The 23,990-nt window shown below is 40.8% G+C and overlaps 1 protein-coding gene across 1 annotated transcript in view; it reads left to right on the top strand.

The window, feature by feature from the left end:
• The first annotated feature begins 4,742 nt into the window (after positions 1-4,742).
• The window catches only part of LOC139420793 (PDZ and LIM domain protein 4-like), a 70,165-nt gene continuing 50,917 nt past the window's right edge, over positions 4,743-23,990 (top strand). Inside the window, exons 1-2 of the mRNA XM_071171066.1 lie at positions 4,743-5,046; positions 23,239-23,390. Coding sequence (XP_071027167.1) covers positions 4,954-5,046; positions 23,239-23,390 — 245 coding nt within the window. The 5' untranslated portion in view covers positions 4,743-4,953. The remainder of the gene's footprint in view (positions 5,047-23,238; positions 23,391-23,990) is intronic.

Raw genomic sequence — 23,990 nt, 5'->3', positions numbered from 1 at the left:
TGGTTCCAGACATTTTCCAAATAAGAATGATGGAGGCCAATGGGTTTTTGGAGACCTTCAATGTTGTAGATGTCACATTTTGACCTTAGTTCTGTTATTATATCTTTGTTATAGTATGGTCAGGGCGTGAGTTGGGTGGGTTGTCTATGTTCGTTTTTCTATCATTTGGGATTTCTGTGTTCGGCCTAGTATGGTTCTCAATCAGAGGCAGCTGTTAATCGTTGTCCCTGATTGAGAATCATACTTAGGTAGCCTGGGTTTCACTTTTGAGTTGTGGGTGTTTATTTTCCGTGTTTGTGCCACACGGGACTGGTTTGTTTGTTTCACGTTGTTTGTTTTGTATTTTGTAGTGTTCAGTTTTTCTTATTAAAGTATGGACACTTAACACGCTGCAAATTGGTCCGATCTATCTTACTCGTCATCAGAGGAAGACGACAAACATTACAGTAGAAATGTTTTGGTACCATTCCCCACATCTAGGCCCCACCACAATACTGTCTCGGAGCTCTATGACAATTCCTTCGACCTCATGGCTTGGTTTTTGCTCTGACATGCACTGTCAACTGAGGGACCTTATATAGACAGGTATGTGTCTTGCCAAATCATGTCTAATCAATTAAATTTACCACAGGTGGACTCCAATCAAGTTGTAGAAACATCTCAAGGATGATCAATGAAAACAGAATGCACCTGAGCTCAATTTGAAATCTCATAGCAAAGGGTCTGAACACTTATATAAATGTAGTATTTCTATATATAAATTAGCGACATTTTCTAAAAACCTGTTTTGGCTTTGTCATTATGGGGTATTGTGTTTAGATTGATGAGGGATAAAAATGATTTAATACTTTTTAGAAAAAGGCTGTAAGATAACAAAATGTGGAAAAGTTAAGGGGTCTGAATACTTTCCGAATGCACTGTCTCACCTAGCTATCTTAAGATAAATGCACTTACTGTAAGTCACTCTGGATAAGAACATCTGTTAAATGACTCAAATGTAAAATGTAAATATTTTACAAACAGATTTCATATTATTGTAAAAAAAATATATAATATTGATGTCCTAAATCATGTCCTTTATTATTTAGTTGAAATGATGTGGAAACAACATTGATTTAACCAGTGTGTTCCCAGTGGGAAGTGATAGGTTTGAAGCAAATACATGTCGGTCATTGATCAACCCCATGCCATGATTAGATAGTGAAAACACACACATCTTTCATAATGTCTTTAAACAACAAAAGCAAATTTACCAATATTTCTGAAAACTGATATATAGCATTTTGGAATGAAACTCTTCAAATACAGTGATGGATTGCAAAGTAAATTGACCATCAGCAGGCAGGGGAGAAGCTGCAAATAGTTCCTTTTCATCTTTACCATCATCACATTCCTATTCATTGTCACTATCACCATAACTCACTCTCCTGATGAGTCGTGGCTGATGGGCACATTGTATAGACCTACTCTATAAACTGAGGTTAACTAGACATAATTTGGCTCTGTGGTTGTCTAACCATTACATCTGCTTCTAATGTTCCACTCAGCATTTTCTAACCACATGAATTAAACTGCATCATTTCCATAAATGTTTTAATTTCCCTATGGGACCTTTAGACAGTGAATTTGCAGTGCCACCATTGTTCTCACTGTCTGTAGTACTGTCTCATACTATACCACGAAGCATCCGCAACGCTGGCGACATACATCTCTCAAACAAGCTGAGACACAAAGACAAACCTTCGATTTTTTTACTTTACCAAAAATGTTACCTATTGTACAGTGCCTTGCGAAAGTATTCGGCCCCCTTGAACTTTGCGACCTTTTGCCACATTTCAGGCTTCAAACATAAAGATATAAAACTGTATTTTTTTGTGAAGAATCAACAACAAGTGGGACACAATCATGAAGTGGAAAGACATTTATTGGATATTTCAAACTTTTTTAACAAATCAAAAACTGAAAAATTGGGCGTGCAAAATTATTCAGCCCCTTTACTTTCAGTGCAGCAAACTCTCTCCAGAAGTTCAGTGAGGATCTCTGAATGATCCAATGTTGACCTAAATGACTAATGATGATAAATACAATCCACCTGTGTGTAATCAAGTCTCCGTATAAATGCACCTGCACTGTGATAGTCTCAGAGGTCCGTTAAAAGCGCAGAGAGCATCATGAAGAACAAAGAACACACCAGGCAGGTCCGAGATACTGTTGTGAAGAAGTTTAAAGCTGGATTTGGATACAAAAAGATTTCCCAAGCTTTAAACATCCCAAGGAGCACTGTGCAAGAGATAATATTGAAATGGAAGGAGTATCAGACCACTGCAAATCTACCAAGACCTGGCCGTCCCTCTAAACTTTCAGCTCATACAAGGAGAAGACTGATCAGAGATGCAGCCAAGAGGCCCATGATCACTCTGGATGAACAGCAGAGATCTACAGCTGAGGTGGGAGACTCTGTCCATAGGACAACAATCAGTCGTATATTGCACAAATCTGGCCTTTATGGAAGAGTGGCAAGAACAAAGCCATTTCTTAAAGATATCCATAAAAAGTGTTGTTTAAAGTTTGCCACAAGCCACCTGGGAGACACACCAAACATGTGGAAGAAGGTGCTCTGGTCAGATGAAATCAAAATTGAACTTTTTGGCAACAATGCAAAATGTTATGTTTGGCGTAAAAGCAACACAGCTGAACACACCATATCCACTGTCAAACATGGTGGTGGCAGCATCATGGTTTGGGCCTGCTTTTCTTCAGCAGGGACAGGGAAGATGGTTAAAATTGATGGGAAGATGGATGGAGCCAAATACAGGACCATCCTGGAAGAAAACCTGATGGAGTCTGCAAAAGACCTGAGACTGGGACGGAGATTTGTCTTCCAACAAGACAATGATCCAAAACATAAATCAAAATCTACAATGGAATGGTTCAAAAATAAACATATCCAGGTGTTAGAATGGCCAAGTCAAAGTCCAGACCTGAATCCAATCGAGAATCTGTGGAAAGAACTGAAAACTGCTATTCACAAATGCTCTCCATCCAACCTCACTGAGCTCGAGCTGTTTTGCAAGGAGGAATGGGAAAAAATTTCAGTCTCTCGATGTGCAAAACTGATAGAGACATACCCCAAGCGACCTACAGCTGTAATCGCAGCAAAAGGTGGCGCTACAAAGTATTAACTTAAGGGGGCTGAATAATTTTGCACGCCCAATTTTTCAGTTTTTGATTTGTTAAAAAAGTTTGAAATATCCAATAAATGTCGTTCCACTTCATGATTGTGTCCCACTTGTTGTTGATTCTTCACAAAAAAATACAGTTTTATATCTTTATGTTTGAAGCCTGAAATGTGGCAAAAGGTCGCAAAGTTCAAGGGGGCCGAATACTTTCGCAAGGCACTGTACATCTGCAGGCCATAGACAAGTCCTTAAGATGGGGGTGTTGAGACATTTCAACTGTGTTTAAAAGGAAGAATGGGCATAATTTACATATATTGTTTAGAAACAGAAAGGCTGTTGACCAATAGTTTGTGCAACACTTGCATTGACACAGATTCTCCAGACACTGGCATTGCGATGGAGCTGAACAGCTCCAGGTTGCAACACAAATGACTCATCTCAGTCTCTTACAAGTGTACTATGGCTCCTTAGAATGTAGGACACTTCAAATATCACTGGTTTGATAGGCTCTCATTGACAATCGCATTCCTTTTAATCAGTGTGTATACCTTTCAAACCCATCGAATCATATTTGATTGAGAAAAGAGACAGAACAGCAAAATGCTGCCAAAGGTTGTGATCACAGACAAACTCACGCACGCAGGCACACACACACTGTCCGATACCATTAAAAATGTTATCATTAGACATCAGTTACATCAGTCAGGCTACTCTGAGGCAGGTATAGATATGTTTCCCTCTGACTCACTCTGACTCAATAGTATTCACCAGCATACACTGAGACACATCTTCACTTGCCATGTCTGTTTTGTTCGGAGACAGGGCTAGCCTAGCCATGCTGGAATGTCTATGAGGTCATAGACTCACACACAGAAATCATACTCTGTGAGTCACTGTATAATTGCCTGAGGAAATGAGGGAAGAGACCAGAGGATCCCATAATAAATTGACATGGTGTGTTTTTGAATGTATCCACATTGTCATTTTTTTCAATCAATCTCAGTATCCACATGATCATTTTTCAGTTCTATCTATTGTTCAGTTGCTTTATCTGGATAGGTTATAGTCCACAATGGATTTTCTCTCCGTAGTCTGAGTAATGGTGATGGTGGTGTTTTGAACAAATAATGCTGTCCCACAATCTCACACACACACACACACACACACACACACACACACACACACACACACACACACACACACACACACACACACACACACACACACACACACACACACACACACACATACACACACACACACACACACACACACACACACACACACACCTAACTGGACCCTGGGAACTGTTTTATAGTAGCCATCCCAATCATTTACTTTTCTTTAGTTAAAAAAATACAGTAGGTACTTCTAGACTAGAGTGTCTGTCATCCTCAACCCATAAAGAGTGGACTTGTTTCCATCGAGCCGCGTTTGCCTGGCTACACATCCACATCACTCCGGTCAACTGACGTTTCTTTGTAACGATCGATGGAGCAGCGGAATTAAATTCAGGGTGAGTCGTCAGGCAAGCGTTTCGTTGCACTCACGTCCCTCCCATTCAGTCAACTCTGTACGAGGCGTGCAGTCAAGCGTCTTCATAGCGCAAATCCCCATCACACGTCAGAGACGACATCATTATTTAAGGTTGAATCAAGTAGGGAAGAAAGTTTTGCGACAGACAGTGTTGCCAAGCAGCTCCTAGGTAGTGGACCTAGTTATTTCGCCCAGTTTATCGCCCAGTTCTTACGGATACTATTTTTATAGATCAGCAATGCCACACACCGTGACATTGAATGGACCCTCACCTTGGGGTTTTCGACTGGTCGGTGGAAGGGACTTCAGTACACCGTTAACTATTTCGAGGGTAAGTAAATGTATTCCCATGTATTTATTCTCATGTCGAAATAGGATTGCTTTACCCTCATAATGCGTTTGGGCTAATGTCTTTCATCTAGCCTAATTTGGCACCACCGCATAGGGTACTAGGGGGTAACTAGCCCCACCTAAGAACAATGTCTAATTGCTGACACAAAAAAAAGCAACGTTTGGAAAAAAATTGGTATGTGGTTAGGCAAATAAACTATAAAGGGAAATAAATGGCTACAGTTTACACTTTCTTTCTTTTTTCATGAAATGTTGTTTTAGAAAAGGGGCATTTAAAAAAATAATTTCTAAGTAAAACTGATTAAATGGATTTTAACACACTTGTGTGAAACCCTATGCCATAATCTTCTACCGGGGTAAATCATTGGAATGGAATATAAATAATACCATTAAATGACATTGGAATATAACATTTAATAACAATAACTTAACTCAGTGTAACATTAATGTGGCAACTCTCTTATGCTCTGCTATTGCACGATTGTAATTTGTACCTGTAGGTCACAAGTAAAGCTATCCCTAGTAAAATTGGAGCACAACTCATGAGCCCACATCCTGCACTGCTCACACCTTATCCAGTCCCCACTTGTGACTGAAAACAGGGGGAGAGATGCCAATTGAAAAGCTCTCTCTTAAAAACGTAGGTAGCTATCTAGCTATATGACATAAAATACTTTGTAAAATAGCTAAAAGGCTATAAAGTTGCATTAACTGTAACGCAATCCGTCACTAATGGAAACATTTACAACTGAAATTAAGTTGTGTTATCTTTTTTAATGTATTTTACCTCAGACGATCTGGAAATAAGATTGCTAGCTAGTACTCCTAGCATATTATGCTAACTAGCTAGCTGGCTAGCATTTTCTGCTAGTGAAGTTGCTAGCTAGCAAGTTAGCATAAACTAGCGCTAACTGGGCTAGTCATTTTCTAAATGACAGTTATAAACAGGGCTAGTTGGGGGTGTGTGTGTGTCTTAAAGCTTTCCTTCTTGTATATTAAAAACAAGTTATAAATCTAACCTCATTGGAATATATCTGCAAAAAATTTGATCAACTTATCACAAAATTGTTTTGTTGAATTATCTCCAAAAGTTGTGATGACACGGACATTTTATGTTAAGCAAGACCAGTAATTTTGGGACATCCTATGGTCTTTATATGAATTACAGGGGCGCAGTTACCCCAGGGGGCTAGTTACCGTCTACTACCCTAATTGTGAATTCAGATGGCTATTTGCCATGGAATAATACCAAAATGTATACAGATGGGGATCCATGTAATGCTTACCAGTCTAATGATCTAATGCACTCCTTCAAATTGAATAATAGAATATTAGTTTACATTTCTCAAGTTCTCCATTTTCTGATCCACATGTTTACATTTAATAATGGAAAACTGTTTTAAAATTCAAATTTTTCTACACTGTAAAATTGAGATTTTAATAGTTTTCGTTTGTAAAATATATATATTTTATTGGTGTGGCTGGGGAAACGGATGCTTTCTAAGTATGTGGTTCATTTGGACGCTACCACTTCAGTTTGGGGGGAGATTAGCCTTGCCTACACTATACAATAAAGTGGTAAATTAATGTGGTCCTTGGAGGCGAAGTTAAACACACACACCAGATATCCCCAAAGTAATGCTATGCCATTCTAACGGCCATGGTCAGGCCACCAAATTGAGTTTACTCTCTTCTTACTGTCACTGACTGGGAACACATGGAGTTGTGTGCATCGGTCCCTGCAGGCTGCCCTTCAAATTCGCTACAACGTTATCCTTAATCCCCTGTGCCTATACCAACACTTTGCATAGAGAGTCTAACAGCTAGGCCTAGCCTATTATGTTGAAACGAAAGGTTAATTTACAAATCTGTGCAAAATGGCATGGTCTTTTATGTACATTTCCAGTGAAGTAGCCTCATAGGTCTAGGTTTATTATCTTGTTAATGTAACCAAATGCACAGATTGCATCGAGAAGAATTGTGAGTCCCTGTCTGGCTCTCGGGCTACCCCCGAACCATTGTGATGGAAGACACCTTGCAGCCTGCATAGCCACGTCTGAGACAGCAATTTTATGGTCCATTATCATAGCCTGTTATAGGTCTAGAGTTGACACTAGCCTCTATACGATGATCAAGTAGCCTAAGTTTGCGGTATAGCTGAGACAAATGCAAGCCTATAATGGAGACTATGCCCCTGTTTTGAGATAACCTGTGCATCCTTCATTCGTCCCATCCTTGAAGACATCACCGATAGATGTGTGAAAGGATATTTTACGCTAGGCTACCAACCAAGTCATGTCGGACCAGTGATTAGACTATGATCATTGCTCATCATTGATCTAATATATACTGTATATTTAGATCAATGATTATTTCAAGAATGGGAGAATCCACCCATGAATATATTTAAATGGCGCCTATATGCTGCTTTGTAGGAGTGATCCATGAGTTGCCTCTCCTTCCACAGACACTTAAAATCCCTGCTTCTCTCCTCTCGCAGCTGTTGGATAGGCTGATAGGCCTATAATGCCGATATGCTATAGTCTAATTTACTTTCACTTGCCCACTTTAACCTACTGTTAGTCTACGGGTTATGGGTACTCAATCTAGTGGACGGCTGTAGGTTTAATCTTGGATTATAATGGGCTGCAAAATAGTGGTGTTGTAGAAAATTTGGAGGGCAGCTCGACATCGGACATATACACACTCATAGCTCCTGGTCTCCAGGATCACAAGATAATTAACCTACAGTCATTAGAAGGATAGTTGCCAGGGGGGGATACTGTTAATAAAGCACCATGGATAAGGTCCTTAGTTTCTTTTACACACTGATGTTTTGTTCCCCCCCTATTCTGAACGTCCCTCTCGTCATATAGACCGAGCTGTTAGACTTTTTAAGCTACTGTAGGCTATGCAAGGTATTTGTCGAGGCTACGCAGCAGAACTATGCAGCGAATATGGAGGGCAGACTGACAGGGGCTCAGTCCCAGGTCTCTTCACGGTCAGTGACAGTGCCAAGAGAGTTTCTTCATTTGGATGTGCTCATCGTGTATAATGTCCGTTTTGAGTGTACGCCTGCAATCTGAAGTTGCCAGGAGGAAACTTGGTGTGTGTGTGTGTGAACAGGGACACCTGTTGTTGCAACACAATCTCGCACTCAATTCTTGCAAATATGTACGAAAAGTATTTCAGCAGATTTTGTGCATTCTTGTGCGTTTTGTGTGACTTAATTCGTAGAAAGATACATACATTTATGTGTGACTTCATTTGAAAAATGAAGGGGGCAAACTTCGGAAAAATCTTTTGAACGTTTTTGGAGCAACGCATTTTGGGCAATGGTGTTCTTTGTTTGTGTCACACACTTATTTATATTAACAAACAAGCGTGTTTACAACCCAATATTGTTAATCAACCAGGTTGTCACTGAAATGCATATAATATAGTAGCTTTACATTTATATTTTTGATTATTAATGCCAATGCTCTTTTCCATTCTTGTTTTTGCTTAATACTTTGGGATACTGGTGCTATGTCGGATTTTATGAGGGTTGCCAGATTGGATTTTTTTGTTGTTACGATGAAGATATTTGATTGGGGAATGGGGATGCATTTTCATGTTGGGAAATTAATTCATCTATGAATGTGGGGAAACAGAAGACTTACAACAAAAAATCTGCTTGGTTTTAATTCCCCTGGTGTACCTGCATGGTATTTGCAACTATAACAAGTCGGGAATATGATCAACTATCAATATCATTGCAGTTAAACAGGTTAATGTAAAATAATGTATTATGTTGGCTTGCACTTACGACACTTCCAAGGCCGTTTCATGATATATCATGTTATATACTTAAGCTGTTGTAACAAGGTATATGCCAGCATTGTAGGCCTACTGCCTCTGCCCAAAGGCCTACTGCCTCCGCCCAGAGGCCTACTAGGCTTTCATGACAACGGCCATTAGAGCACACTTTGCCACGCATGAGCCCTGGTTCGCGTCCCTTTTGCAGCTTTCACTTTCTTCTTCTACACTGATGGCAGGGTTGGGATCACGTCCAGCTCACGTCTAGTTATGTGATCTAGTTGTGGGAAGCATTCTGTTTTTCAACATTGTGTTGGGTGTTATTGCATTGATATATCTGGTGAACAATGGATAAGCAACAATGGGCGTTACGGATCGAAGCAGTCACTACAGGTGTGATCAAAGTTTCCTGAAGCTAAATAGAAAGTGCTATGCTGTCTAATTTAACTAAGTACACTAACCAGTGTGGACCCAAAACAAACACATTCTACACATTTACAAACTATCTATTTCAAGTGTTATTACAACCATGGTGTTCTTTTGTTACTGAAGCTTATACATCTAATAATCTGACAATGATCCACATCATATGGGTAGACAAATAATGTAAGTGCAGCAAAACACAAATATCCTTTTTGTAGGATGCAAACCAGTAATATGAGTCACAGTTGGTCCATCCTGTTCTGATCTAATGAGATGGATGTAGGATTTTCTACGGCCTTGAATAGAGGACTTTCCCAGTAATAAAGTTCTTGAAATTTTCCAGATTGACTGACCTTCATACCTTAACATAATGATGGACTGTAATTTCTCTTTGATAATTTGAGCTGTTCTTGACATAATATGGACTTGGTATTTTACCAAACAGGGCTATTTTTTCTTTATTTATTTCACCTTTATTTAACCAGGTAGGCCAGTTGAGAACAAGTTCTCATTTACAACTGCGACCTGGCCAAGATAAAGCAAAGCAGTGCGACACAAACAACAACACAGAGTTACACATGGAATAAAAAAAACATACACTCAATTAAACAATAGAAAAAGTCTGTATACTGGGTGTGCAAATCAGGTAAGATAAGGGAGGTAAAGGCAATAAATAGGCCATAGTGGCAAAATAATTACAATTTAGCAATTAAACACTGGAGTGATAGATGTGCAGAAGATGAATGTGCAAGTAGAGATACTGGGGAGCAAAAATAAATAATTAACAGTATGGGGATGAGTTAGTTGGTTGGGCTATTTACAGATGAGCTATCTACAGGTGCAGTGATCTGTGAGCTGCTCTGACAGCTGGTGCTAAAAGCTAGTGAGGGAGGTAAGAGTTTTTGCAGTTAGTTCCAGTCATTGGTAGCAGAGAACTGTGGTGATCTGTGAACTGCTCTGACAGCTGTTGCTTAAATTTAGTGAGGGAGATATGAGTCTCCCGCTTCAGTGATTTTTGCAATTCGTTCCAGTCATTGGCAGCAGAGAACTGGAAGGAAAAGTGGCCAAAGGAAGAATTGGCTTTGAGGGTGACCAGTGACATATACCTGCTGGAGAGCGTTCTACGGGTGGGTGCTGCTATGTTGACCAGTGAGCTGAGATAAGTTGGGGCTTTACCTAGCAAAGACTTATAGATGACCTGGAGCTAGTGGGTTTGGTGACAAATATGAAGCGAGGGCCAGACAATGAGAGCATACAGGTCACAGTGGTGGGTAGTATATGGGGCTTTGGTGACAAAACGGATGGCACTGTGATGGACTGCATCTAATTTGCTGAGTAGAGTGTTGGAGGCTATTTTGTAAATGACATCACCGAAGTCAAGGATCGGTAGGATAGACAGTTTTACGAGGGTATGTTTGGCAGCATGAGTGAAGGATGCATTGTTGCAAAATAGGAAGCCGATTCTAGATTTAAGTTTGGATTGGAGATGCTTAATGTGAGTCTGGAAGGAGAGTTTACAGTCTAACCAGACACCTAGGTATTTATAGTTGTCCACATTTTCAGAACCATCCAGTGGAGCGATGCTAGGCAGGCGGGCAGGTGCAGGCAGCGATCGTTGAAGAGCATGCATTTAGTTTTACTTGCATTTAAAAGCAGTTGGTGGTTATGATATCATTTAGGACCTTGAGCGTGGCTGAGGTGCACCCATGACCAGCTCGGAAACCAGATTGCATAGCGGAGAAGGTACGGTGGGATTCGAAATGGTCAGTGATCTGTTAACTTGGCTTTCGAAGACCTTAGAAAGGCAAGGTAGGATAGATATAAGTCTGTAGCCGTTTGAGCCTAGACTGTCTCCCCTTTGAAGAGGGGGATGACCGCGGCAGCTTTCCAATCTTTGGGGATCTCAGACGATATGAAAGAGAGGTTGAACAGTCTAGTAATAGGGGTTGCAACAATTTCGGCAGATAATTTTAGAAAGAGAGGGTCCAGATTGTCTAGCCCAGCTGATTTGTAGGGGTCCAGATTTTGCAGCTCTTTCAGAACAGCAGCTATCTGGATTTGGGTGAAGGAGAAATGGGGGAGGTTTGGGCTAGTTGCTGTGGGGGGTGCAGAGCTGTTGACTGGGGTATGGGTAGCCAGGTGGAAAGCATGGCCAGCCGTAAAAAAATGCTTATTGATATTCTCAATTATCGTGGATTTATCGGTGATGACAGTGTTTCCTAGCCTCAGTGCAGTGGGCTGATGTGAGGAGGTGCTCTTATTTTCCATGGACTTTACAGTGTCCCAGAGCTGTTTGTAGTTTGTGCTACAGGATACCAATTTCTGTTTGAAAAAGCAAGCCTTTGCTTTCATAACTGCCTGTGTATATTGGTTCCTAACTTCCCTTCTGTATACCACCCCTACCTTGTCACAACACAACTGATTGGCTCAAAAATGAACTTTTAACAAGGCACACCTGTTAATTGAAATCATTCCAGGTGTCTACCTCATGAAGCTGGTTGAGAGAATGCCAAGAGCATGCGAAGATGTCATCAAGGCAAAGGGTGGCTTCTTTGAACAATCTAAAATATTAAACACTTTTTTGGTCACTACATGATTCTATGTGGGTTATTTCATAGTTATGATGTCTTCACTATTATGCTACAATGTAGAAAATAGTACAAATAAAGAAAAACCCTTGAATGAGTAGGTGTTCTAAAACATTTGACCTTAGTGTATCTGTTTTTTTTTTCTCCAATCTGGCAACCCTCATAAAACTCGACATAGCCTTGTATAAAATGCCTTATGAAATGGTGTAATGTACACTAAAAAGTGAGGACCTTATATTAAAAGCATTTAGAAGAAAATGGTGTAATGTAGGCTCCACGAAAAATGGAATGCTATAATATTATAATTATTTTGGTGACAACCTGGTTGATTAACAATATGGGGCTGTTAACCCATTTGTTTCTGTATATAAATACATGTGGGAGACAAAAAAGGCAGTGTAGAAGACCATTGTGCATTGCTCTAATAACTTTCAAAAGATTGTTCCGAAGTTTTTCACCCCCAAAATAATTTTCCTATGAATGAAGTGGCACGAAAATTGGTGTATTTTTCGACAAATTCAGTCGCACAAAAATGTGTCTTTTCACACCAATTAAGCCACACAAAAATGCACTAAATCTGTTGAAATACTTTTTGTACATATTTGCACGAATTGAGTGTGAGATTGTGTTGCAACTGTCCACCAGCTCATGCTTCAAAATGTATTGAAGTGTGCCAGACTCACCACTTTGTGTCGTTATGGCTGCTGTTTGTTAGCCCAAACACCCACAAAGTCTGAATCTATTAGGTGTTCTGTTCACTTTCCATTTATTATACAACTTGAAGTGGTGAGGCCCTCTTGCTTGGGAAAGTAGCCTAGTGTTGAATGAATGAAGTGTAGCGTGCTGCCATGCTTTCATTGTGAATTGTGACCATTACCACATAATTCTGCTCTGTCAAGAAGTCCCAAACAAACCTGCTACATTTTTGCTACATGACACAGGACAGACTGTCTATGTTGGCATATCTGTTGTACTTTTTTCAACACCCACATTATGATGAGGCTACTAACAAGACAATAGCTTACTGTGGGGGTCAAATTATATCAATATAATAAGCTTTAATACAGTATAATATCAATTTATAATACTATATAATATATATATTTATACATTTTCATAACTCACTAAAAGCTCATCAACAACCTTATGAGTCATATGGGTCAATTTCTAAGGTTCTGAAAGAGTCGGGGGGCCAGGAGGGGACTTGGCAGTAGCCAATAGTCAGTCAGGGTAAACAGTGGTGGCGTCCTGGAGTGTGCCGGGCGTTGACATTTGTTTTTCATCAGAGATTGTGGTGCTACTGAGGGATTCCAGGTGTTTTCTCAGCTGCAAGCCTCCAGACTCTTTAACTACCACTGCAACCATGGGTGTAATTGTTAGATTCACAAGGGGAGACTGACTTAAGTTCACTTGAAATAGCATCTTTCATGTTCTAGGCCAGATATTCCCAAACTGGGAATATCTTCACATTTTCAAACTATCCATTTATATTTTCCGATGGGGCTAGACATTTGGGTGAGTTTTTTTTCTCCCCTGTGTAGCCTCGTTTCACTGGAAAAAATTAAATGAAACCATCTAGTGTTCAGAAAAATAACAACAGAATTGTCACATTCTGACCATAGTTCTTTTGTGTTTTCTTTGTTTTAGTGTTGGTCAGGACGTGAGCTGAGTGGGCATTCTATGTTGTGTGTCTAGTTTTCCCAATTCTATGTTTGGCCTGATATGGTTCTCAATCAGAGACAGGTGTTAGGCATTGTCATTGGACATGATTTGGAAAAGCACTGACCTTTGTCTATATAAGGTCCCACAGTTGACAGAGAATGTCAGAGCAAAAACCAAGCCATGAGGTCGAAGGAATTGTCTGTAGACGTCCAGGACAGGATTGTGTTGAGGCACAGTTCGGGGGAGTGGTACCAAAAAATGTCTGCAGCATTGAAGGTCCCCAAGAACACAGTGGCCTCCATCATTCTTAATTGGAAGACGTTTGGAACCAGCAAGACTTCTCATAGAGATGGCCAACCCACAAAACTGAGCAATCGGGGGAGAAGGGCATTGGTCAGGGAGGTGACCAAGAACCCGATGATCACTCTGACAGAGCTCTAGAGTTCCTCTGTGGAGATGGGAGAACCTTCCAGAAGGGCAACCTTCTGCAGCACTCCAACAATCAGGCCTTTATTGTAGAGTGGTCAAACGGTAGTCACTCCTCAGTAAAAGGCACATGACAGCCCACTTGGAGTTAGCCAAAAGGCACCTAAATACTCTCAGACCATGAGAAACAAGATTCTCTGGTCTGATGAAACCAAGATTGAACTCTTTGGCCTGAATGCCAAGTATAACGTCTGGAGGAAACCTGGTACCATCCCCACGTTGAAGGATGGTGGTGGCAGCATCATGCTTTGAGGATGTTTTTCAGCGGCAGGGACTGGGAGACTAGTCAGGATCGAGGGAAAGATGAACAGAGCAAAGTACAGAGAGATCCTTGATGAAGACTTGCTCCAGAGTGCTCAGGTCTTCAGACTGGGGCGAAGGTTCACCTTCCAACAGGACAACGACCCTAAGCACACAGCCAAGACAACACAGGAGTGGCTTCGGGACAAGTCTCTGAATGTCCTTGAGTGGCCCAGCCAGAGCCCGGACATGAACCCAATCGAACAGCTCTGCAGCAATGCTCCCCATCCAACCTGACAGAGCTTGAGATGATCTGCAGAGAAACTCCCCAAATACAGCAGTGCCAAGCTTGTAGCGTCATACCCAAGAAGACTCAATGCTGTAATCACTGCCAAAAGTGCTTCAACAAAGTTCTGAGTAAAGGGTATGAATACTTATGTAAATGTGATGTTTCAGTTTTTATTTTTAATACATTTGAATGAAGAAAACAACTGTTTTTCTTTGTCATTGTGGAGTATTGTGTGTAGATTGATGCGTATCAATATGTGGAAAAGTCAAACGGTCTGAATAAATTCAGAAGGCACTGTATAAACCACAGTAGTTGCAGAGGGTCAAAGATCATATCCCCCAAGACATGCTGACCCCTAAACATTACAATAACAGGGGAGGTTAGCAGGTCTTGGGGGTATGATCTTTGACCCTCTGTAACTTTCTCACTTAACATTATTCACAATTTGTAATCATGGTAGCATCCGCATGAATGTAGAAGTGTTTAGAAACATATTCTGTTCTTATTTACAATAAAAGTGACTTCAAAATGACACACTACATTTTTTACCATTTACTTCTATTGGGCACAAAATAATCTGAAACACAACCAAAACCAACTGGAAGTGCACTCAACAAGTTTATAGAGTCACAAGCTTGTAGTCATTGCGTGTTAGGAATATGGGACCAAATACGACACTTATGACTACTTTAGTTATAAGAATCTTTAGGGGTTTCAATCATTTTGACCCTTACCCTTTGTTGCAGTTTAATTAGTATAAAATAATATCATTTCTGTTTTTTTGGCATATAGCTCAGTATTTTGAATAATTTATTTTAGAGTCATTATTGCTCATCTTTATTAAGGTTGTAAATCATTTCAATCCAGGTCCTCAGCAGCCCTCTATTTTACACAGACTGCAGATATGCCTTTGCGTATCTCTGAGTTAATGATCTAGAACACCTGCATTCTTAAACAATGAAATACTGGGTCCCAGTACACCATCCTGATTGCAATAGCTGGTTTGTAGGTGCTAATTAGGCTTGAGATGTGAGTGGGAAGTCCGTAGGACTCATGCATCTAAATTGCCAACCAAGGGAGCAAGCCAGATCTCTGATGTAATTGTCAAAGCATTTTGAAGGGATCTGCAGAAAATATCAGTTAAGGGATAAAACCTTGTTAAATCAATGTCAATTCAACTCCCATGCAAGAGGTGACATAAGTCAAGACCAGCTAATGGTGCTAATTCTTAAACAGAATTCCTCTTGGACAGTAGTTCACAACGCCATGTCATGGAAAAAAAAAAACTAAAATGTGTTTGTCGTTACGGATTTTTTTTACGAGTTTCCTTTAAAACGCTCCAGTCCAAGCTGTATGTCCTGTTGTGTGGTCCTGAAAATGGATGATTTCCCTAAAGATTCTCCTTTGGACATTTGACAAATAAGTTTCCCAAAGTGTTCTGCGTACCAACATTAGCTAGGAAGGCTATACAGTAGTAGGTCAATACACTTATGCCAAGGTCAGATCCTGTGCATACGATTTATCAGACCTTTTCTATATATTTGACATTTCAATCGATGTTCTTATGTATTTTCTCTTCTGAATGGGATCACTGATGTTTACTTTATCAGATAAATATTATCTGAACAGTTCTGTATTTGGAGTCTTCAATATTTGACTCCCAATATCTGAGTTTCCTTCTTTCAAATGCAAGGAGAGATTTACTTCACCGACATTTGGACTCTGTTATATTTTCCTTTCCTCTGAAGTTATCTTTTATCAGAGAAAGGAATGTATCTGGGTCCTTCTATGAAATGAGTGCCTTTTGGTAGAATTTGTGCACAAATATGTTGTATTAAATCAGGCATGGGCAACTTCAGTCCTTGGGCAACTTCAGTCCTTGGGCCTGATTGGTGTCCCCCTTTTTTGCCCCAGCAAAACACACCTGACTCCAATAATCAACTAATAATGATCTTCAGTTTAGGACGCAATTAGTTTAATCAGCTTTGTTTGCTAGGGATGGGGAAAAGTGACACCACTTAAGCCCCTGAGGACTGGAGTTACCCATCCCTGTATTAAATTAAGTGCCCTTTAAAATAGACCACATGGAAAATTCTATAAATCTGTTAAAAAAATAAAAAAAAATCAATAAAGACTTGCTGAAGTGCCAAAATTCTTCCTTTTGACGTCTCCCTCTAAGGATACTCTGTGACTTCTAGGAAGATTTTACCCACTTCACCACAACATTTCTCAGAGTTTTCACCATCATTGTAACTCTCTACTTATTTTGTTGTGTTGACAAAGTCATTTCTGACGATTATTGTTAATTTCATGTGATTAGTGATACATTTTAAGGTTAAAAAACAACAACCCTGTCTCTCATTTTAAGGTCAACCCTGTTATGTGAAATAAACTCCCGTTTTAATAGATGGGTTGGTTGTTTAGCAACAAAACCAACGTGGGTGCAACTATGGGGCAAAACAGACAGGGTTGGCTTAGACTGTTGACAACATGTAAACTATATTTAGTCTCTAAATGTTTATTGAAAACATAAATCAATTTGCACAATGAGCAATTGTCTGTAAGATACAAAGTTTCAGTTGTTGGTTTGCTAGCTAGCTAATTTGAGCCATATTAGCATAGACATTACATCAGTCAAAACACCTCAAAACAAGACCTGGTACTTGCGTGCATGGCCAAAGAGCTCTATTTTCATGTCATCCAACAAATGTAAATGCCTGGTATTTGCTAAACGGCATTGGCACTTGGATTGGAACCGGTGCTTTGGTCACATGACATGAAAATCTAGCTCTTTGACCTTGCACACCAGTTGTGAGTTTGGCGTCGAAGTGAGAATGCATGAGCAGAAAATAACTCCTTAACTACTGTAAAATATTGTGGTGGATATTTCATGTTTTAGGGCTATTTTGCTTCCACTGGTCCTGGTGCCCTTTTTAATGTCAATGGCATCATGAACTTTACCCAGTACCAGGACATTTTGGCCAAAAACATGGTTACCTCTGCCAGGAGGCTGAAACTTGGCCACCAGCAAGAAAATAACACAATTAACACTTCAAAATCCACAAAGAAATGGTTAATTGGCCACAAAACATTTTGCGATGGCCATCTTAATCTCCAGACTTGAAAACCCATTGAAAACCCGTGGTTTGAATTGAAGAGGGCAGTTCATATGTGCAGAAAATGGATATCAAGAATCTAGCAGGATTTTGTATGGAAGAATGTGTTCTCCAAATCATTAAACATTTTTGAAAAAGGCTCAGTGCCATTATCCTCGCAATTGAAGTATTTAAAGGTATTGAAAACAGGGGTGTCAATCATTTTGATCCCTACCTTTTTAAGAATGTTTTTTTATTGTTTATACTTGTTAAACAAAATCTAGAAAAAAAGCAATTAAGCAATTTCCCCATTTATTTGAACATTCAATATATACTGAACAAAAATATAAAAGCAACTAAAGTTACAGTTCATAATAAGGAAATCAGTCAATTGAAATAAATTCAGTAGGCCCTAATCTATGGATTTCACATGACTGGGCAGGGGCACAGCCATGGGTGGGCCTGGGAGGGCATAGGTCCACCCATTTGCGAGCCATGCCCGCCCACTGGGAAGCCAGACCCAGCCAATCAGAATTTGTTTTTCTACACAAAAGGGCTTTATTACAGACATAACTACTCCTCAGTTTCATCAGCTGTCCGGGTGGCTGGTCCCGCAGTTGAAGAAGCTGGATGTAGAGATCCTGGGCTGGCATGGTTAAAGTGGTCTGTGGTTGTGAGGCCGGTTGGACGTACGGCCAAATTCTCTAAAACGATGTCAGTATGCCAGTTGCATGCTCCCTCAAAACTTGAGACGTATTGTGTTGGGTTAAAAAGCTGCACATTTTAGAGTGTACTTTTATTCTCCCCAGCACAAGTTGCACCTGTGTAATGATCATGCTGTTTAATCAGGTTCTTGATATGCCACACCTATCAGGTGGATGGATTATCTTGGCAAAGGAGAAATGCTCATTAACAGAGATGTAAACACATTTCTGCACGTCATTTGAAAGAAATAAGCTTTTTATGCCAATGGAAAATGTATGGAATCTTTTATTTCAGCTCATGGACCAACACTTTACATGTTGTGTTTATATTTTTGTTCAGTATACAGTAATTCAGTATTTGAAATATATATTTTATACAGTCATTTTTGCTCATCTTTATTAAGGGTGTCAATAATTCCGGACCCCGCTGTACAGTAGATTATTCCTTTTTCCTTCTAGTTCCTCCTAAAATTAGATTTACAGGCCTTTCTCGTTCCCTTGCTGTTTTATGATCTGTGCTTCCCTAATACCATAGTGCTGAACACATTGTCCCTGTGCCACAAAGTTTTCTGTCTGTCACTGTGCCACATATCTAACAAGAGCCATGTGACATACAGCCAAATGAGATATACTTACATATTGTCGGCCAAGGCGTTCCTGCCGCCACTTCCTCCAGGTTTGAAAGACGTGACATGAGAACCTCTAGAATGAGGCACAAATAGCTGCCACTTCTATCAGCACTTAACGCGTTCAAAAAGGTTTCAATTACCTTCAAACAAATGGCAAATGAATGTGTACAATTCAGGCACATACTACCGTATTACTCAGTGAAGTGTCACAAAGAAAGGAGATGGATATTGGTCAATGGAGCGCAGAGGAGTGGACTTTCACTTGCAGAGGAAGGAACAGACATTCAGCTACACAAATTAGATTCAGAACATTACACGCAATGACTAACGCCGCGATCATACACGCAGCATAATGGGCGACGGCATTCTTCCTCGGCTGCATTGAAGATCAAGCAGGCTCTCCCTGGCCTTGCCTTCTCATTAAAGAAAGAGCCAATGCATTTACTCGACAGCTGCTCCATTGTTTATGGCACTGGCACATTTGAACCTCTTTGTTAGAGTGCAACAATCAAACGGCGTTGGGAATTTTGTAACCTAAAAAGTAATGATTTTCCCCAAATGTCCTCAAGGCCAAGGCAATAACCTTAGTTTCCATCATCCAACAAGCAAGCAAACAAAAGTGGTTGTTTGTCCGGTTGCCAGCATTATTCCTCTATTGCACCATGTGAGCCTGTATACAGCAAAGTATGTAGCCTTGCCTAACAGCCAATCGGGACCACAGAGTTAATGGTTCAGATGAATTTCGCCTGTATTTTGGCACACGATGATGACATGACACAATACTATGACCCTGCCCCTTTTCGCATCCCACCAAAACTGTTAATCTTGCAGTATCCTAAAAGAAACATACTGTATTTTGGGGCGGAGCTCAGTCTTTGGCAGGCCCCATGGCTTATCTGTGTGACATTATAATGTCATATGCTAATTACCGACAGAATGTGTTACTGATTAACTGTGTCATTCTGTAAAGGGACCACCTCATAGAGTGACTCAGATGGTTTAGATTGCTCCAGCAACGCACTGGATCATGATGCAATCAAAGTCAGTTAAATATGCCTAAGAAGGGGTCTGGACTCTGAAATGTTTTGTATTGCCGATAATTAAAGGCCTGTTGTGGAGATTTAGTGAGGGAACGTGAGTTAGTCACGTCTGGATGGCCATTCATGGCCTGACCCTTAGGTGGTCTTTGTCTCTCTGCAATAACAACACAACCTCCTACACTGTGACACAGCAGCAAAGCCACATCATCTACAACATACAGTGCATTCGGAAAGTATTCAGACCCCATTAATTTTTCCACATTTTGTTACGTTACAGCCTTATTCTAAAATGGATTAAATAAATAAAGTTCCCATCAATCGACACACATTACCCCATAGTGACAAAGTGAAACCTGTTTTTTAGAAATGATTGCAAATGTATTAATAATTAAAAACAGAAATACCTTATTTACATAAGCATTCAGACCCTTTGCTATGAGACTCGAAATTGAGCTCCGGTGCATTCTGTTTCCATTGATCATCTTTGAGATGTTTCTACAACTTTATTAAATTCAATTGATTTGACATGACTCGGAAAGGTAAACACCTGTCTATATAAGGTCCCACAGTTATCAGTGCATGGGAGAAGGGCCTTGATCTGGGAGGTGACCAAGAACCCAATGGTCACTCTGACCGAGCTCCAGAGTTCCTCTGTGGAGATGGGAGAACCTTCCAGAAGGACAACCATCTCTGCAGCACTCCACCAATCAGGCCTTTATGGTAGAGTGACCAGACGGAAGCCACTATTTCAGTAAAAGGCACATGACAGCCCACTTGGAGTTTGCCAAACCTGGCACACTACGGTGAAGCATGGTGGTGGCAGCATCATGCTGTGGGGATGTTTTTCAGCAGCAGGGACTGGGAGACTAGTCAGGATCGAGGGAAAAATGAATGGGCAAAGTATAGAGATCCTTGATGAAAACCTGCTTCAGAGCGCTCAGGACCACGGACTTGGGTGAAGGTTCACCTTCCAACAGGACAATGACCCTAAGCACACAGTCAAGACAACGCAGATTTGGCTTCGGGACAAGTCTCTGAATGTCCTTGAGTGGCCCAGCCAGAGCCTGAACCCGATCGAACAACTCTGGAGAGACCTGAAAATAGCTGTGCAGCAACGCTCCCCATACATTCTGACAGAGCTTGAGAGGATCTGCAGAGAAGAATGAGAGAAACTTACCAAATACAAGTGTGCCAAACTTGTAGAGTCGTACCCAAGAAGACTCAAGGCTGTAATCGCTGCCAAAAGTGCTTCAACAAAGTATTGAGTAAATGGTCTGAATACTTATGTAAATGTATTTTTTATTTGCAAAAATGTCTAAGAACGTGTTTTTGCTTCGTCATTATTGGGTATTGTGTGTAGATTGATGAGGGAAAAAAAACCTTTTAATACATTTTAGAATAAGGCTGCGATGTAAAAAAAAAAAAATTATAATAATATTGGAAGAAGTCAACAGGTCTGAATGCTTTCCAAATGAACTGTAGCTCTGTTTACTCAGACCTAGTCAGATCCCACGCCAGTGACCCCTCAGTTTACCGAAACTGGAACTGCCTGTGACTGAGAAGGGAGTCAGAGACTGTACATTTTGCATTTAACACTGAAACACATCTCAGCGATGAGTTTTTCATGGACAATGAATTTACGTGCATTTCTTCATATCAAAGCAAAGCACTGCTCAGTGTGCCAGCCTGCTCCCCTGTTGCAGAAGCACTTTTTCTCTGTAGATAATGCGAGGTGATGTCGATAATCTTCAGGTCATTGTTCAAATGCAATTTCATTTGCATAATGTGAGACATTAACATTGTTTTCACAGTTCATGTACTCAAATCGTTAAACAGTTGGCTGCCATTTATTTGATTTATTTTGTCAAAATGTTCTTTTAACACAAAGTTGTGTTTCAACCATTGGTTCCAATGATAATACATCCTAATGTCACTTGCAGACAGCATCAGGGTAATAGGCCATATTTGTTATGAGATCGCGTTGGGATTGCTCTTCTATAAAGATGAATGGTTGTGAGACACTTGAAGACAATGATTACAGAATAGTGCGTCTGACATTTTAACAAACTGGAGCTCCATTAGTTGTATGACCGGTTATTAAACCTCTTCCTTCGGCCTGATGTATAGATTGGTTTGGGTTCGGTCCAACAGAAAGTTTACATGTTGCAGGGGAGGTAAAATAATCCATTCATACGGGCAGGTCATAGAGTAAGACTGGCCTGGTTGTAGGAGGGGACGGAACATTGTGATGCTCTTGGTGGTTTTGTTTAACTGCCAAATCCAGATGTCCGGTGATGCAGGCACAGAAAGCGATGGGAGGATGGCGGGAGGGAGGGGGATCGTTATGGAAAATTGCTGTCATGTGTAAACAATTGTTTCTGTAAAGGTAAAATGTACCCAGAGGAAGGAAGAGAAATCTCTCTCTCTCTCTCTCTCTCTCTCTCTCTCTCAACCCCCCTCTCTCTCTCTCTCTCTCTCTCTCTGTCTCTCTCAACCCCCCCCCCTCTCTCTCTCTCAACCCCCCCCCCCCCCCCCCCCCCCCTCTCTTTCTCCCCCGCCCCTCTTATGGGGCCCAGAAAGACATCCACAGGGGCTTTGTATATATCTGGAGTGAGAGATGACGGAAAGGAACCAGCAATGTATCTCCTAGTATTAGACAGAGGCTAATGTGTGTGTTCTGATGGACAGCACTCATGGGCTTAGTGCATCTCAAATGGCACCCTATTTTGTATACATTGCACTACTTTTGACCAGAGCCCTATGGGTCATAGTCGTACCCTATATTTAACTAGGCAAGTCAGTTAAAAATACATTCTTATTTACAATGACTGCCTACCGAGGAACAGTGGGCCTTCTTCAGGGGAAGAACAACAGATTATTTTTTACCTTGTCAGCACGGGGATTCGGTCCAGCAACCTTTTGGTTACTGGCCCAACGCTCTAACCACTAGGCTACCTGCCGCCCTGCTATCACTGTATTAACACTCACTTCAATGTTGTTAAAAATTCAAAGTGTTCGAACTGCCAGGCTTACCAATAACGCTTTAAGTGTCTGCTTTCTAATTTTGCTGTGTCACTCACTGCAACTGGCAATAGAAAATGTAAACCTATAGTTCTGGGGTGGGTCGCATTACAGCCAGAATAGACTGGCTGTATTATTGTATTTTGGCTGGGTGTGGCACTTCCACCCTAATATTTTCTCTTTTGTTTGGTGGTAAGGTGACACCGGGCAGTAAGGCAGCACAGGGGGACCTGTGTCCTGGAGACACCATCCTGGTCATCAATGGGGACAACACAGAGACCATGACACACATGGAGGCCCAGAACAGGATCAAGGCCTGCATTGGGGAGCTCACACTGGCCATCTGCAGGTATGTCTATATGGGAGTGTGACTGTGGGCTCTATTTGAACAAACATAACGCCATGGTAAATCTATGCGTACGCGGTAGCACTATAGGTTCAGGGCAGACATATTTTTGCTATTATCACTATAATCGGTGCACTTGCTGGTGTTGGCGCAAAAGGGCTGGGTTTTAATGAATAAACAAGTTGTGGGTGAATTAAGGCTTGGCCCCTCACTGGCCAATCAGAACATGCTCCATGGTGAAATATATATACTTTTTTTTAACTAGGCAAATTAGTTAAGAACCAATTCTTATTTACAATGACGGCCTACACCGCCCAAAACCGGTCGACACTGGGCCAGTTGTGCTCCGCCCTATGGGACTCAATCACTGCCGGTTATGATAGAGCCTGGATTCAAACCAGGGTGTCTGTAGTGACACCTCTAGCACTGAGATGCAGTGCCTTAGACCGCTGCACCACTCGGGAGCCCAAATATGTGGCTGCTTCAGGTTGTGTATTTATGGTCTTTTATGTATGGTCTTGAAATCAACTCAATTTCCAATGTTAGTCCGCTATAGTTTGTTAAATGGCGTAAAGAAATGAAATAACAAAATCTAGACCTATC

The sequence above is a fragment of the Oncorhynchus clarkii genome, chromosome 12 (genome assembly GCF_045791955.1).
Source record: "Oncorhynchus clarkii lewisi isolate Uvic-CL-2024 chromosome 12, UVic_Ocla_1.0, whole genome shotgun sequence".
NCBI classification, from domain to species: Eukaryota; Metazoa; Chordata; class Actinopteri; order Salmoniformes; family Salmonidae; genus Oncorhynchus; species Oncorhynchus clarkii.
The sequence above is the reverse complement of the archived record's forward strand: the minus strand, read 5'-3'. Positions and strand labels throughout refer to the sequence as shown.